Below are 14,725 nucleotides of genomic sequence, written 5' to 3'. Positions count from 1 at the left end.
TGAGATGTAAATTTGGCTCAGTTATACCCTTAGGTTAAGAAGGAGTTATTAGATATTATCAGCCTCCTCTCCTTAGGATGTCTATTAACCCAAAAGATGTGGAAACAGAGTAGCCCTCTCCTTAGGATGTCTATTAACCCAAAAGATGTGGAAACAGAGTAGCCAGTCAGTTTCTTCCATTGCCAGAGATGCAGAAAGGAAAAAAAAACAGGTATTCAAAGTACCCTCGTCTTGTGCTATGACTAAAAATCCTCGTATCCTCTATCAATAGCAGCTATTCAAAATATGCCAGAACTAAACATTACAAAATGCAAATAAAGAAAAACATTTGAATTTCACTAAACATAGGGTTACACTTGTGTTCCACTCATTAGAGTTAGATGGTTCCAAATTCAATCAGCACCCAGCAATAAAAATGGTGTATAATTCTATACACTGTAATTGTGCTACCCTGATATGTAAAGAGGTTAATGAAAAGTTTTGGATGCCTTGATATATTTCTTTGCATTCCATTTTCCTATGAAAAAAAGTTTCAGCATTATGTTCTGTGCATCTGTGGCTCCCTTCTTAATTACTTTTGAACTTACTGGACAATTTCAAATGGATTTGACAGACAGAACAGAGGACTCAAAGATAATTACATTACTACAGTCTTCATGAAAATAGGCAGTCAAGTAGAAGAAGGAGATCTGCAAGTATCCCAACCAAGGGAAGAGTTGCAATCCAAATTCAGATCTTACTGGACACAAGTGGAACCTTGTAAATGCTTCCCCAAAAGAAAAATTACTACTACAGCTTGTGTCTTCCTATAGATCAACCCTGGAGACATGTCAAACCTATTGCAAGCAAGACAATAAGTTTTGCCTTTAGAAAACCTTTCTAGGTAATAAACACATACAGAGCCAGACTTCAGTTGCTATCTCTTTCTAAGTGTACACACATATAACTTTCTACTTTTCTTAATTATCAAGGCTTAGCTTAATGGAAGTTACCTGTGTAGACTGACATATAACAACACAGGAATTTTAAATCTCATGACATAACGTCATCTATGTTTAAACAGAGACTGCTTATTGAAGTGAAGCCATGTTTTAGGATCAACTCACTGTTTTGTTTTCTGGAAACAGAGAATACAAGTTCGAACACAATGCACTACACGTTTTGGACAAGTGAGAAGGGATTAACGGTATTGACTACACTCTGTGTGTTCAGAGATGTACAATATCATGTCGAACTGGTAAACAAAGTATTGAAGTCAATTCTTACCAGTTCCTTAACTTCTAAAATTTCAATATATTTACCTCAATGCTTATAGTTATAAATAATTGTAGAGTGGTTATCTCTTACATTCCTTTCACACAATTAAGATTCTTGACAAATAAACAAAAGCCACCTTTTTAAAAAAGATCACGTTAATAATATAAAAGCCAGACAGAGATTTTCTGTGAGTGACCAAATCTGACGAAAATAATTACTGGGACACCTTAAGTAAGTTGAATTTTGTGAGGGCCGGTCCTCAGTATTTTCTAGTAATCAACACAAATGATAATTGCTTTCAATTTTAATTTTTTTTTTTGCAATAATACTTTTCCAATTTAAATTTCTTGATATATGTAATTTATTGCAAAGATCCATACAAAAGAAATCCTCACAGAGATAGCAATATAGGTAGCTATAACTATTTATATATTTATATTTATATATATGTATATATATAATATATATATTTATATATAAGTTTGAAAAATTAAACAGAAAAGAAACCTTAAAGTAAAAGACAAGAAAAATGAAAAACATTTGAAATGGGACCTTCCAGAAGAGGCCATCAACCTTAAAATGTATAGGCACTTTGGGGTGCTTGTTTGTAAGGACTGAAACAAATCTTATCTATGGTATGCTGCATCATTTTTCACGAGAATGACAGTAATGGTTTCCGCTATTAAAGCATTCTACCATTCAGCATAATATTGTTGCTTGTAAAAAGCAAGAAGAAACAAGAGACAAAATTTAAAATTCCAAATGTAGTCATAAAATGTTGGGCATAAAAAACGAAAATGCAATGAAAGTATCAGTTTTGTTGTTAGACACTATGAAAGTTAGGTCTTTTTTTTTTAACCAAATATAAATTACATGTAGACAGAACAACTCACTTAAGTGATCACATGGTGTGCCTCATGCAGCCAGAAAGAATGATAGACACCTTTGCAGTTGAATTTTTGGAACTAATTATTTTAAAAAATAATTAGAGACCAAAATAAGCAAAGAAGAAAATAAAAATTGCAAGTCAAATTCAGTTGAGCTTCATTTCATTGATTCAACCTGAACTGTCAAAAGATATTATTTCTATGAAAAGCCTGATAATTATAGGGATAATTCTAAAGTTACTTTACTTGAAATATACCCAAGAAAGGAAATTTGGTCTAAACAAGTGACTTTGCACAGGATAAAATAACTGTCTTGATGATGCTTACAAGGCTGTTCTTACACATACGGTTCTATTATGGGGCAAAACTTACTTTTCCTTATTTAGAAGAATGGTTCTACTGGATTTTTTAAACCAAGTTTCTCAAAAGAAGTTTTAATATTAGGTACTAAAACTCCCAGATATTAAATGCAAAGAAGAAAATCCACAAAATAGGTAATCTTGGATACTTAAATTGTGTAACATAATTGGTATCTAAATAAATGAACTGAAAAACTAATGAGTTTACAGAAAATCTCTCAAATTATTCTGTAGATTATTCCCTACTATAGCTATAGGAAGCTGCAATATCTGTGACATACAATTCAAGAAAACATACATGTTTAAATAAAAAGAAAAGGCTCAATTAAGGAAATAAAAAAGCATTAACTTACTAATTTAATTTGCAAATGTCACATATTTGAATTTAATAAATGAAACTGTAAGAGTTAACACAGATCAAACTGACAGCAATGCAAAAAAAATGGTATTAATAAAGTACATCTAGAGATACAGCATTTAAAGACATATTTTAAAAAGTATATTCCTACACTCTATGGACAGTGATAAAGCAGAACCCAATTGCTATTAGAATGATTTCTTAAAGGAAACAGTATAAGCAGAGAAATATGACGATGCAAAGTTGGATCCACAATAAACTGAACCTTTTTCTTACTTAGAATCCATTAGACAAGCAATTTAAAACATTAACTTGAAAAATACAGTAGCAAATACTTGCAGTAAAAACACCTTCTTTAAAATCTAAAATTGTTAGGAAATATAAATGTATTACTGACACATATTTGCATATACTGCTAAAGATTATGTACTGAGCAAAGGAACACTTCAACTATGTTATCAAAATACTAAATCCTCTACCAGATAAATAATGTATTGCAGGGACTGTATATAAGTTTCATCAGATCGTAGTGCTTGACAATATTATCATATGAAGCTGTTTTGGAAATAAGTCTACTTACAACTGAGTCTGCATCTGGACACTCCCTATTAAAAAAAATAAAGAAAATACATAATTATAAAATGCACAAATTATTTTACTCATACAGTTTTGGTACTTCCTTTAATATTTTAAATTAATTTGAAACACTGCATTTGACCCTTTTGCCACAGACTCTGTTAAAATTTTTGTTAGAAATAATCCACATTCAACTGAATGAAAGTTAAATAAAAGCTTAAAGTTTATGTTCAAAACACCACAGAAGAAAAATTCAAAAGAAATGATGAAAAGGCAAACTTGCATCATAGTGAAAAAATAAAAAAATGAGAAAAAAATCAAGGGAAGCCATGAGTACCATGCTGTGTTCTGGATGAATATGCTTTTAAGAGTCAGGTCTCTGTGGCTGATGTGCACAATAAGTAGGAGTCACCAATCCTAATGAAATAGTCCTCATGCAATTGCAAAACATTTTGGATAATAACCAGTTCAGAAAGAAATTAAGACTATCAGAGGAATTCAGAGCATCCCTCTTTCGGAATTTCACTTTTAGTTTGCATTTGTCAAGCATGGTTGCAGTCAAGCACTAAAAGATGTTGGAAAAAATACCTCCTAAAAAGTATTTAAAAAAAAAAAAAGTCGTCAGCAGAAAGGCAGTGATTGCTATCACATTATTCACAAGTGGTTTTTTTTTCCACTACAACTTTGATTTAAGCAATACTATTTAAAAAAATGAATGACACTGATTCTCTCTGATGTCTGCAAAAAGCAGAAGCAATTACATTTACAGAAAGTGGGAATACTTGGGTAGCGTACAAGTCCTCTCTAATTTGCACCCTGACAAATATATAGCCAAACTGAACATACTAAGCATGCACTTACAGAAAAAAGAGGAAAAAAATCAAATTTATTGCAATCTAAATCATATTCTCTGAAAGGCTAAATGGTTTAAAAATGTAAAAAGTACAGTGTCTTTAAAAACAGGTATGAAAACTTGCTAACATGGAAGCATAAGTATGAAATTCAGTACAGCCTGTCAAGGAATTGACAGTGAGATGAAGGATCCCGTCTCCTCTGAAAGGCCACACACAAAAGAAAAACATATGTGACCAAGTTTCTAATTGACTTAGTCTTATCTCCCTCTGCTGGCTAACCTGAATTCATAGCAATACAAAGAGCTATTAAAAAAGTTATTTTAACAGGTTGAAGAGACAATGTATTAATTAGGCTTCTCACAAAAGATATAACAAATAGACTTTCTGACACGTGGTTTTAAAAAGTGACTGTACTCAAACAAGACAGCCTGAAGTCCATAAAACTTAAGAAATGTGAAAGACGTGAGGCAAACTACAATGAAAGTAATACAGCCCATAATGAAGATTTTCAAAATTAGTGAGCTAATAGATCTCAAAAAGTAACAGCAGATCTAGTATCAGTCAGAGGAGCTCCAACAGCACCTCCCAGGATCCGTTCTCGAGATACAAAGGAAAACTCAATAGTTTGCAAATGCTGGTGAAGTACTTGAAAAATGAAGACATCAGGTTTTAGACAGATGTGCTTTTACATCACTAGATGCATGATTATTTCTTTTTAGGTTAAAGAATTAGGTCATGCTTCTAGTATAATGTAACATTTCAGCAAATTCTGTAAGGGAATTTAAGGATTGTAGATAAAAACTAAAGCAACCAAATCATGCAAAGCCGTGGCTAGAAAAAGAAGTGAAATCCTTGACTAACCTGTACAGTAATATGTAATAGAATACATTGTGTATGGTATTTCCCTGTGTAAAAGTATTACTAGACACAACATCCAGTTTAGGTTTAAAAACTGTATTGTTAAACTGAAAAGCCTACAAACCACTAGAGTATTTCTAGATGTGGAAAGCCTGCCCTTCACAAATTAAACAAGTTTACAGTCTAATTTAACAGGAGATTAAGAAAGGACTTGATGCAGAGAAGTTTCTGATGATAAAGAGTTTTATCATGTACAGCCTACAACTGGATCATCAACTGAAGATGTAACCAAACAAAATTTAAACTAGCAATAACATTTTTTAAAGAGATCATAAATAACTAGTAGAGTATTTTACTTAAGCACATAATTAATTCTCTGTAATTTATTTGTGATGTTCTAGTTCACTTAGAAGTTATGGATTAATGCAAGAATCTCTCTAAAAGCCTATGGCATATGTTACATAGGAGGTCAATGTCACTCTGTCATACTTCTTTCTTTCTGACCTCAGAATCTATTCATTTCTGTATTGCGTGGAAATATAGAAACAAAATAATAAAAATCAACTTTCAGTCCAACTTGTTGAAATGAAGGCAAATTGTTTTCCTATTTCAGAGTAGCTGAGCTGATTTATATTTTCTGATGACCTGATTGTGTCATGAATTATTTTTTTTTTCTAGAAAGAGACACCTTTATTATCTTTCAACAATAAATAAAATGGGGGAAAGCAACTTTGAGAAAAGTATTCAGATACCACAATGGATGAGCATACAACGGTAGAATGTGTTTCACATAGCGTAGAAGCCAGTTTTCAGCCCTCAGCACCTAAGAAAATTTTCTTTCTGTTACAGGTCAATGCAAAACATGATCTCTGAGTAAGGATACATTGAGTCATACATCCAGGAAGAGTTAATTTGGAGCTTCCAGGCCTTTATTTGCTCCATAAAACTACTATTAAGTGCCCTAAATCTTTGCTGGGGCCAGATTACATTTCATCAGCTGCCAAAGAATGAATGGAAGGAGGTGCCGGGATTGCAAGGAGGCTTATAACATACATGACATGAGATTAGCTTGAGTAATAAGCAATGTGGTTGCAAAATAATTATTTTGCTGGACAATAAAAGCTGACAGCTACAGAATTCAATCATACAACATCACTATCAAAATCAGTAATTTGCAATTAAGTAAATGCAAGACACAAAAGGCAAATGATCGAACATACTTTTTTGCTGCTATTTGATATGACAACATTTTTGCATCACAAAAAAAAGTGTAGTAAATAACTTTCCAGAAAGAATGGATTATTTTTAAAAAGGGCACTAAAGCTGTTTAAAACACAAATATAATCAAATATTTACAACATTCTAATTTAATTATTTTAAACTAAATGTTGATCAGAAAAAAATATTCTTTGTAATAAAACAGTATTCTCAGATTACTGCTGACCAAAATCATGCTATATACAACACTTCTCTCACCATTTACTCCAGTTTAATAAAGTACAGAAGTGAGGCCAGGAGAAAGACTAAATCACAGAAAGAACAGACGTATAGAGGAATGACTTTTAAAAACTAACACTTTGGGGCCCTAAAGGCATCATGACAGAGAGGAGAAAAAGCATGGTTTAGAAGTGTATCACAATTAAAATTAAACACCAAAAGAAAAATAGCTATAAGGCACTTCATATATGCAAATAATTAGCATTTGCAGTTCTTAGGTCAATTATTTTTCTGCATTATATTAAAAACTAAGGCTGGTAAAATATTTTTTAAAAATAATTTTAAAAAGTATGTATGTAGATGTTGCCTCTGAGAATATTACTATATTGCTAAGTTTGTCAAATTGTAAGCTATTTTCTGTTAAATCAAATACTTCTAATGAGAAAACACTACTAGAAATTATGAATAAAATACACTGGAATATAGTGTCCATAACTACTAATGCATAGACTGCAACCAATCCATCTAAGAACTTTTCTACAAACTCACTTTCTGGAGAGTTTGAACTTCCGGGAGACAGAGGACATGGAATGAATATGGCAAAGAGTATAGCTGGGACATCAGTTATGAGTTCCAATAACAGTCTTTCAGAAATGAGTGTGCACATGATGTACCAAAAAAACATTTAAAGATTTTTCTGCCCTTCAGTACTGTACACAAAAGTTCTTCTATTAAAAGAATAACTGAAGCTTTAATTCTGCAAACACAGGCATACAGTACTTTTTCCATGTACAGAGCTATTATTTCATTAGGAGCACACATGAGAATCACATTATCTACAACGGTCAAATGTAGAACAAGGGAGAACTACCTACCTATGCACAGGAAAGAATGAAACATGAGTAGACATGCATTTATACATTTATGCTATTTCCTTAAAATCCTTAGTTACAAAAATCTTAAAAAGCTGTGATGTTTTCATATTCATAGCATGTCTCTAAACTTCTGTCATAAACCCATTTTTTTGTTAAACATCAGCTAATGTTTATCCCCATACTTTTACTAGTTTTCATACAAGACAAGGCTTCAAGGTGGAAATACACTTACACAGATTCAGTATCTTTTTCTTTCTTCATTATTCCTGATAAACCAAAAGGCTTCCTCTTCCGTGGTTTTATCCCTATGGAACAAATACTTTTCATTTAAAGATCAAAGAGATAAGAATGTATTTAGCAATGTCAAACATGGGTGCAGACCAATGTCAACACATTTTAAATGCTGCCACAAGTGATACAAAAATCTAACAGTGAAGATAGGTATGGAGCCAAACTAAGGGAACATTATTCCAAATTGTTATTAAGTAACATACCAATCAAAAAATTACATTAATTAATGCTTCAACACATTAGAAACATAAGTCCTTATACAACTGATTTGCATTGTATATCCAACTCTCCAAGTTGGATATGCAGACTGCCACTTTTTTTTTTTTTTAATAGAAAAAGGGTGCACTGCCAGTTTTGAGGAAACGGACTCCGCTCACAGAAACTCAACAGAAGCTATTGCTCTAACTGACCCTGAATAGCCAATGCACTTGGATCAGAAACTGAACCCTGCCTCTCCCAGCTACTGCAGTTCAACAACCTGTTGTTATTTCCCTGCATGTTCCTGGTAGCTACAAGCCCCTGTCTCTCCTAAGAAGTAGGATCTTGGTCATGCAAAAGAAAGAGAACATCTCTTGGCTTTCCAGATGATGCTGAGTTCATGATTTCCAAGTGCTGTAGCCAGGCATAAGGCTGGCTCTCACCAAGTCCAGAACCATGACACCCCTCTGTTTTTTTCTTCTCTGTTTTTAGCATCAGATGCATACAGCTATAGTACAGAAAAAAAAGTTTGCTTTCATACCTGTTTAATGTACTAAAATACATTTAAATATTCCATTAAACTTACTGTCACATCTGCTTCTCTCCCCAGTTTTTGCTGAAGCAAAGTAGACTGCCAAACAAAATGACTAAGTGCAAGCATCTGACTCAACTAGCCTACAATTTTGTTTTGATGTATGATACTACTGACAGCATGCTTTTGAGCAAAATGGTGGAAATAATTTGGTTTCCAAAATTTAACAGCTGACAATTCAGCACATCATTAAAAAAAAAATCATTATATTCCCTTTTAGAGAAATATGCTACACCACACATAAGGAATCTCTCCACTTTTAGAAATTCTCAGGGTCAAGTAACTCAAAACTTCTCAAATCAGGTAGCTGTAAACTCAGCCATATCTTATATTTTAATAGAGTCATAATTTGCTCCAAAATTATTTTTAAATGCTGAAGTGGGGTTTATTTTCTTTCTGTGCTTTATACAGCCCTAAACAATGACGAATGGAGTATGAGAATAGTTTGTGAACACGGATCCTCTCTGCTTTGCTCAAAAAAGATTTTAATTCTCAGCTGCAGTCTTGGCAACTTAAAAGTTGTCGGCTTCTATAGCTATACTGTCAACTCCTCTGTCCCAAAAGTAAATACATAGCTTATGCAAATAAAGCAGTTCTTAACCACTTAAAACAATCCCCTAAGCAAAATAAGCTATGCCAACAAAGAAAGGCTTTGCGACCATAACACTGCATTAGACTTGGTGTAACTAATGTGGTAACAATGGAAAGAGCCCGTGCCATGTTTTGACACTTGTAAATTGAGTTACAACACAGTTGTAAGTGAACCAAATCCAAACCTCTGCAAAAGCAGGGTCGTAGCCAAAATATATTTATAAGAAACACTAAAATTCTTTGACCTTTCTGCTGTAGGCTTATGAAGTATTATAGGCCTCACTTTTGTTGAATTTTGTCTCTCAAAAGGAAAACTGCTTTTTAGTCTACTGGAGTACTTTAAAGTTATACAGATTCACATACTGAATACCCTTCACTCCACAGTTTCAGGTCCTTATCCACAGCATTCCTACATAAATAACCATGCTACAACAACTCACCTTCAACTGCACTGGATGTGTTACATTCTTCAAATTCAATAGGGCCTTAAAGAAATGACAATAAAGATTAGGTCAAATTTAATCTAAGGTATTTTAACGACTATTAATATTTCCTGAAAATACTAGGTAATCTAATTATAAATTTAGGCGGTAACTGAAAAGCACAATTGCCAATGGTCAAATAGATTGCAAAATCATACATGTACAGCAAATCATTAACTATTTTCACTCCTTCATATTGAAAAATTAAAATATTAGTGCATGCTGTCCAAATACAATTCAATCACCTACATTATTACAACCACACGAAATGTCTCTAATCATTGTCCTCATTCAAAATTGCATCTATAACATAGTATCAGTTTAAAGTTTTCAATTTATCTTCTTTTAATGAACAAGCGCTACATAAAGAAAAATCAAACAGGAAACAATGCTCAACTGTAGCCCGAACTTTGAGATTCACACTTTTGCTAACTCTGTATTGTTAGTTCTTCTGTTTCCTCTTCACAGCCAATAACCTAGACAGTTAAAAATGGCATGTAGAATCTTAAACATAGCAATAAAGAAGACAAAAAAAACTTTTATAAAAATGATTGAAACTAAACAGGACAAAAAAAGCAGAGAACACTAGCTAAGTGCTGTATCTAAATAAATTCATTATTATGGCTTTCCATTACAGTTGACACAAGGTAAAAGACAATTGTAATTGCAAAATGAAGTCCTAACCCTCATTCCTTCAATCCAGCCAGACCTAGAATTTATTTAACCCCACAATGAGCCATTTTAAGGGAGCAAACATGCAGAAAAAACAGTGATTTTCTGTAAGATCTTGTTTAGGGAATGGCAGAACCACACCAGCACTTGTGGAACTGCAAAGAAAACAGAGAGTACACGCAGGCAGACACCCTTACTTTCAGCCCGTACTAAGAATGAGCCCTCTGGCCCCTGTTTGAAGCAGTAGCTTGACACTGTATCCACAAAAGAAAAAACAAAGTTTAGCATGCTACCACTGTGAAACAAGGGTTATTACTTATCTTTCTGTAATCATTTTGAGGGAGCACACACAAGGCACCTTACAGATAAGATAGAGGGGAAAACCACCTGTTTCCAATTCTGTACTTGTAGGCAGCCAAAATCCTAAAACTACTCCCTACCTGCTCGCATTACTTCAAGTGACTTTAAAATCTTGAAAATTACAATTAAAACCAACTGGAAGTAAAGCAATTGTGGAAACCTCAAACACAGAAATTACTTCCACTCCTGCCCCTAAACACGTCTGCCAGTAAGTGCTCTGATTTATTTATCTTTATTATGAAGTTGTGATTATTCGTGAACAGCCACCATTAAACCAAGAACTGTGCAATTTCCAGGGTGTTTCCACATGAAATAAAGGCTGTACTTGAAACCTTTTTCCAGGATTTTCACTTGTACTCTTTTCAAAATGAATATGTCATACTTCTTAGTCTTAAAATAAACAGCTGATATAAACAGATCTCACATACAAGAAACATGGAGACTACAAGCTTCGGTTTGATTTTAAATAGTATACCATAGCAAATCACTGTACAGCAATTACAGATGCCACAATGAAAATAAAAAAAAATTTAGCCATGAATTAGCATTGTAAATTACACAATTGGGATTAATTTGTATCTGATTCATGAAGTTAAGTACCTCAAATGGTTCTATTTGTAATGTAAACCCCATTATGTATATTTAACTCTTGCAGTGCAAGCTGATGATGTAACTCAATACTTACCAATGTTAAGAAAATAGAATCATTTTAGACATAGTATGTAAAATCTACCATATATTTTGAGATTTTGCAGACTTCTAATGCTTTTTAAAAAAGAAAAAATATGTGCTCAAAATAATGACTTGTGTTTACTGTAATTAAGACCAAGTCTTTTCCATGCCAGCAAAAAAATATCTGAGTGCTTGTAAAACTAGCAGCAGGATGAGAACCCGGGACTAGAACCCATCAATATCCTATTTATCATAATGTAATTCTTTGGCCTCCAAATGAAGCTCTTGAGAGCAAAATATCAAAAGACCAATCTCAAATGACAGACAGTTAACTGCCCTTTAAATTTCAATTATTAAATAATTTCAAATGCAAGTCTAATGGCTCAATATAACAAGACAAAATATAAATTCCTAACAGCACTCTCATTTTACTAAATACATGGGCATTTAAAGATGGTCTTCCAATTCCTTCTGCTTTCCACTAAATGTACAGTAAACCAAAGTCAGTGTGCTCCACAAATCAGCAAATCTGGTTATGTCACAAAACAAAAACCAGCAAAAAAATCCAGAAAAACAGATTTACAGAACTGTAGATGTCTACATCCCCACACTGATTTAATAAACATTTTTTTTAGGAATTTAAACTCTATTGTTCAAAATATATTGAGCAAGAAATTCAGAAAAATACCATAAAACATAGAAGCTGAAGAACAGATCCATTACTTCTTCAGCACTACACTTCAGACAATACATTTTTCATCACTTTGCTAAGGATTCAACTACTTCTGTTTCTTGCTTCTATACATATTCCCATTTGGCCAGCAAAAAAACCCAAATGTCAAACCAACCACTAACATTCCCAAAACAAAAACAGAAGGAAAAAACTGTAAACAGCAGAGACTTAAACATATTTTTAGAGAAAAACAATACTCAAGCTTTTTCAGAATACCATCTTTTTCTTTACCCTTTCTAGTTACTAAGACTGATCCCCAGACTTTTAAGACTTATGAGTAAAATAAATATTCAAGGCTCAGGTAAAACTCATCCTTATTTTGGATCAGTACCTTTAACTTTCACTTCTAACACACACAGAAAGCAAACATGCTCTCTAACAACACATTTGTTCGTGTATTTTGTTCATTACACTTACCTAACACTTGCCTTTGAAGGTGTTTTTTTTTTTACAGATGGATAAACTTTTTATTTCAAGAGACAAACATTCATGCTTAGTATAGAAACCCACAAATATGAAGATCAGATTAGCACTTTTAATTAGATTTAACAAAAGCTGGTTTACCCTGCAAAAATTCACTTCACTCTTGCAACAATGTATTCTTTTCTCATAGGGAAGACTATAAAACGCAATCTAAAAAAATCTCAGTTACTGAAGAATTGACTGAAATAATAATGGGAACTGAGCAAAAAACTTCAGTAACCAGGTCCCACTTTTCACTTAGGTCTATGAGGTTACCTTGAAAATTTTAAATCACTTTCTTCTTAATTATACCTATTAGTTTATTTTATGCATCACCAAAATGGGCAGTTATCATAGGAGTCCCTTCTCCACCCATGTACGCTCTTTCCTACCCTGGCATCTACTATCCACTTTACTGCAGTAAAGATAAATAACAATCATGAAAACAGCATTTTCTTATAACAAATTGTGGAACCAATTACAATTCAAAAGTGTCTTTTGATCTTAACTTACTTTTCCTACTTAACTCAAATTTCTATAGGGGGCTTCCTCCTTTGGAATCTCAGAAGTTCAAGACACCAGTGCCTGTTGCTAACGAATCCACAAACATTACAAAATTAAGTTCAGCACTTTCCTCCAATGCCCAAAGATGTTTGCTGGTTTTGTAAAATTTGTATTTAACCTGTCCCCACCAATATAACACATGCTGCATTATTTGCCTGCAGCAAAGGCAAATTCATACATTTTGCCCTTTTGAGTAGAATAGAGTGAAATTTGTAGCAGTTTTTAATTTCTTAGAGTTTAGTTCTGTAACTTCAGATCTCCCAACAGTTCTGTTTCCTATATGCCTGCTATAAAGAGTACCATGTTTTGCCTGAGGAGTAGTATTTTTAAACCAAAATAACATTACAGAAATAGACATGTTCTGTGGCGCTCTATGGTGAACCAATTTAGAAAACAGGATAGCTGTGATGAGCTTTTAGTAGCCCACATAACAGCTGGAGTCTTCTGTGGGCAGATGTCTTTGTACCCAAAGATGTAATAATACTATAGCCCAGCCAGAAGTGCTTACTGTGACCATATTGTCCCCTGTTAGAACCAGCTGCAGTCTCCTAGCCAGCCGAAAGGTTTTAGGCACACACATTGCTATAGGAGAATAGCATCAATAAGGAATTCAGATGCTTTATTAAGAAGTTCCCCTGCACTGACCGCTGTACTTGTTTATATGGAAACAAAAGCATTCACATTATCACTGCAAAAAACTCTCAAAAAGCTTTCTTCTCTGAACCATCAACATCTATCTTTCCGATTCCTGATTCCTTAATCATTTGATGGTATAGTCAAAAACTCCCAGTGGGCTGGTGTTAATGGAGATGCCAGACAGGTGTAATATAAAGATGCAAGTCAAAGCATGCAAATTCATGTGCTGGTATCACAATAACTTCTGTAACAGCTACATAAAGATTTTAAGGTGGATGCACTACCTCTTCTCTATGAGGCAGAAAAGTTTTTTTAACAGACTTGTGCCCAATGATTGAAGTACAGACAAAGGCTTAACACCAACAAGCTCAAAATCTGGAAGGTAATAATGGCCAAAATTTCTGAACCAAGTATACAGATTCACTGTCTGTTGCAACATTCAAAGAAAGAAAAGCAGTTGTTTCACATTTAAGAAGTATTGCTGATGTTGGGAACTGAAGTTATTCCCTGAAGCAGTTTCTAGAGTCCCTGCCACATGGTAGCCCACAGCACTGAAAAGGACCATCTAGATGTTGCCATACTGCAATAATGATGATAATAATGACAATAGTAATAATATTCTGCTGTACTACAGTCAAAGCATTGAGATTTCCTTTGTTCTTTTTCTCATAACAAGACAACAATGTGGACTGAGAAGAAAGCCTATTCTCAAGCATTAACATGAACAAAAAATAAATGCAAATATTAGAACTAAAGCAGCACTGTAAAAATCAAAAATACATTTTAAGATACTTATTGGAGTAAGTAAAAAGTTATAGCTGAGATCTTCTTGCAGAAGTCTCTGAATTAATGTTCTGTTGGATTAAGGACGGGTAGTTTTAGGCTCAACATAACGCTTTTACAGTCTGGTCTGCCGGTTAGTACATTGATCCATAAAATGGTAACTATAGTTTAAGCATCTCAAATACCTATACACAGACTTGAAAATATCCGTTACTGTACCCACACAGA

At 33.5% G+C, this 14,725-nt stretch overlaps 1 protein-coding gene across 1 annotated transcript in view; it reads right to left on the bottom strand.

Annotated features, from left to right (window-relative positions):
* FCHO2 (FCH and mu domain containing endocytic adaptor 2) overlaps positions 1-14,725 on the bottom strand; it is a 95,208-nt gene that overhangs the window by 34,251 nt on the left and 46,232 nt on the right. The window contains exons 9-11 of the mRNA XM_082497907.1: positions 9,574-9,618; positions 7,694-7,766; positions 3,442-3,466 (exon numbers count right to left, since the gene is read on the bottom strand). Coding sequence (XP_082354033.1) covers positions 3,442-3,466; positions 7,694-7,766; positions 9,574-9,618 — 143 coding nt within the window. The remainder of the gene's footprint in view (positions 1-3,441; positions 3,467-7,693; positions 7,767-9,573; positions 9,619-14,725) is intronic.

Source organism: Vanellus vanellus (assembly GCF_965231255.1).
Source record: "Vanellus vanellus genome assembly, chromosome: Z".
Lineage (NCBI taxonomy): Eukaryota > Metazoa > Chordata > Aves > Charadriiformes > Charadriidae > Vanellus > Vanellus vanellus.
This window is presented reverse-complemented; position numbering and strand designations above follow the sequence as displayed.